General features: G+C 39.0%; 1 protein-coding gene across 1 annotated transcript; it reads left to right on the top strand.

Annotated features, from left to right (window-relative positions):
- Window positions 1-210: 210 nt before the first annotated feature.
- OR56B1 (olfactory receptor family 56 subfamily B member 1) lies at window positions 211-1184 on the top strand. Its single transcript, XM_015436029.3, is given in 2 exon segments — window positions 211-790; window positions 793-1184. Coding segments are annotated over 2 exon segments (972 nt in total).
- The last annotated feature ends 2030 nt before the right edge of the window (window positions 1185-3214 follow it).

Genomic DNA, 3214 nt, shown 5'->3' with positions numbered 1-3214 from the left:
TTAAAAACCTAGTTATTATTAGTTGATAAACCTCTGAGTCAAGTAACATTGAGACAAACACGAGGAAAACAAGCACATCCATTTAATCTGTATAATTTCTAAAGAGAAGAAGAAAGACTTAGAAAAACACTACAATTTTATTTCTGTGGTGATTCCAACCTGTGATAACTGAGAACAATACAAATAGAGATTTGAAAGTCATGTTGAATCATGAATCATATGTCTGCATCTCTCAAAGTCTCCAATAGCTCCAAATTCCAGGTCTCTGAGTTTATCCTGCTGGGATTCCCAGGTATTCACAGCTGGCAGCACTGGCTATCTCTGCCCCTGGCACTACTGTATCTCTCAGCACTTGGTGCAAATACCCTCATCCTCCTCATCACCTGGCAGAACGCTTCTTTGCAGCAGCCCATGTACCTTTTCCTTGGCATCCTCTCTGTGGTTGACATGGGTCTGGCCACTACTATCACGCTTAAGAACCTGGCCATCTTCTGGTTTGATGCCAAGGTCATTAGCCTCCCTGAGTGCTTTGCTCAGATTTATGCCATTCACTTCTTTGTGGGCATGGAGTCTGGTATCTTCCTCTGCATGGTTTTTGATAGATATGTGGCTATTTGTCACCCTCTTCGCTATCCATCCGTTGTCACCAGTTCCTTAATCTTAAAAGCTAACCTGTTCATGGTGCTGAGAAATGGCTTATTTGTCATCCCGGTGCCTGTGCTTGCAGCACAGCATGACTATTGCTCCAGGAATGAAATTGAACACTGCCTGTGCTCTAACTTTGGGGTCACAGCCTGGCTTGTGATGACAGGAGGCCAAACAGCATTTGCCAGTTTGTCCTGGCATGGCTTGAAATGGGGAGTGATCTAAGTCTTATTATACTGTCATATATTTTGATTCTGTACTCTGTACTTAGACTGAACTCAGTTGAAGCTGCAGCCAAGGCCCTGAGCACTTGTAGTTCACATCTTACCCTCATCCTTTTCTTTTACACTATTGTTGTAGTGATTTCAGTAACTCATCTGACAGAGATGAGGGCTACTTTGATTCCAGTTCTACTTAATGTGTTGCACAACATCATCCCCCCTTCCCTCAACCCTATAGTTTATGCACTTCAGACCAAAGAACTTAGGGCAGCCTTCCAAAAGGTGCTCTTTGCTCTTACAAAAGAAATAAGATCCTAGAGACCTTCTCCGTGACGTCCATGAACCTCAGCTTCTCCTAAACTGGATAGTAAAATTTCAAAGAGGATAAACGAGTAAGTGCATACCTTTGGGATTCCCTTTTTATATTTGTATGTAAATAATTGTGAAAGCTTCAGAAAAATACAAAAAATCACAGTAGCCTAAAATATTGACAAAACCTAAATATATAAATATATTTGAGAATATGGAAGAATTTTCTGCCAAACCAAATTGGATTTAAAGAACTTAATGATTTATCTATCTCATAAAATAAAAAAGAATATAATCACACACCCACACATACACACACACACATACATTCAATCAGAGAAATGAGTGATTGGGACATGAATTATAGGTCATGCTTACACATCGTTAGCTGTAACTTGGGAGCAAAGTCAGTCTCCCTGAACAAACATTACTCCAGTAATATGGAATATAGAGGCCGGAAAAGAAAGCAATTCAGACAAATAAAGTCAAATCAGAAAATGATGAGGATTTAGGTGGACTATGAGATGACTCAGCTTGGACAGACAGAACCCAAAAGGTTCATCTAGCTAGAAGGATCTGGTGCTTGTGCCATTTGCCTCCCCAGGTTTGCTCTCTGTCCTTTGTGCACTGCTCTGTAAACTGGAGGGCTGACTTTCACATATTGTAAGCCCAAACTCCTTTGTCTTTTGGTGTTCAGTTGAATTGAGCCAATGTGATGCCGTGACAGATTATAGTTCAAGAGGAGAGAGCATTTGGGCTATTTATTATTCTACTTCCAGCCTGCTTTGACATTGGGGTTCTCACTGGATGTGTCCCTTCTCTGGTCACCCACCTGCTACAACTACATCTCTTAGGGAAATATAGTAACAGGCTTGTCTTGCCTTCTTTCTTCAGGCCAAGGGGCTGATAAAGGCTTCCTGATAGTAGTCTCTGAGTGCCCAGCATGCATTATTTGTTCAATATCCAGTTTTATTTTCTTAAAACAACCTACTACTCAATAATAGCTTCATTAAATTGTCTTCAGATTCACATTTCTTTGTGCCTTTTTTCCCCTTTCTGAGACCCTGACAGACTCACTGGCTTTATTTATATTACCAGCATCTATCTCTACCATAACTACTCATCCACTACTACTACCACACCCACACAAGAATGTAGGCAGCTTCAGCAAAATCTTTAGATGATCAGATATAAAGACACTGTAGGCAGGAGGTAGATATAGAAATTTTTCCCTGTGAAATTTTTACTTTGAGAGTTTTCTTTTCTTTCTTTTTTCTTAAAAAATAATCCTAAGCAATGAATGGGCAAAATAAGGCTTAATCTATTATTGTCTTGTATTTCAATATTTTCCAGGCCACTTTCCATTAAACACATGCTCAGATTATGTCATTAAATAGTTGGGACATTCCTTGAAATATAATTATTAATTTCAGGTGCAGGAATACCAGTTGCTAGAAAGTCTATTATACATTATATAATGTCAGCTCCTCTTCCAGTTACATGTAAAAAGTAAACCCTATCAGTTCTCAGGTAAAATGAAAATAATGTAATGTATCTTTCTTATTAGTCTGGCCTTTCACACAAACTTCAATTTTTTTTCACTTAGAAATTAATAAAGAGAAAAGACCCCATGCCCTTTGTACTCATAAGACTACTTTTTTTTTTTTTTACTAACAATATAGTTGAGAACATTAAGATAATTTAAGAAAATATACATTTGACATCTTCTATAAAGTTACAAGAAGATAGTGTTCGCATTAAATAAGAATTACCAGCTGGGCACAGTGGCTTATGCTTGTAATCCAAGCGCTTTGGAAGGCCAAAGTAGGAGGATCTCTTGAGGCCAGGAGTTTGAGACCAGCCTGGGCAACATAGTGAGACCCTATCTCTATAAAAACTACAAATCAATAAAAATAAAATTAGGTAGGCATGATGGCTCATGTTGATAGTCCCAGATGCTTGTGAGGCTGAGCTGGGAGGACTGCTTGATCCCAGGAATTTGAGGGTCCAGTGAACTGTGATTACACTACTGCACTCCA

This window comes from Macaca fascicularis, chromosome 14 (genome assembly GCF_037993035.2).
Source record: "Macaca fascicularis isolate 582-1 chromosome 14, T2T-MFA8v1.1".
Classification (NCBI taxonomy): domain Eukaryota; kingdom Metazoa; phylum Chordata; class Mammalia; order Primates; family Cercopithecidae; genus Macaca; species Macaca fascicularis.
Note: the sequence above shows the minus strand (reverse complement) of the source record. Positions and strands in the feature narration are given on the sequence as shown.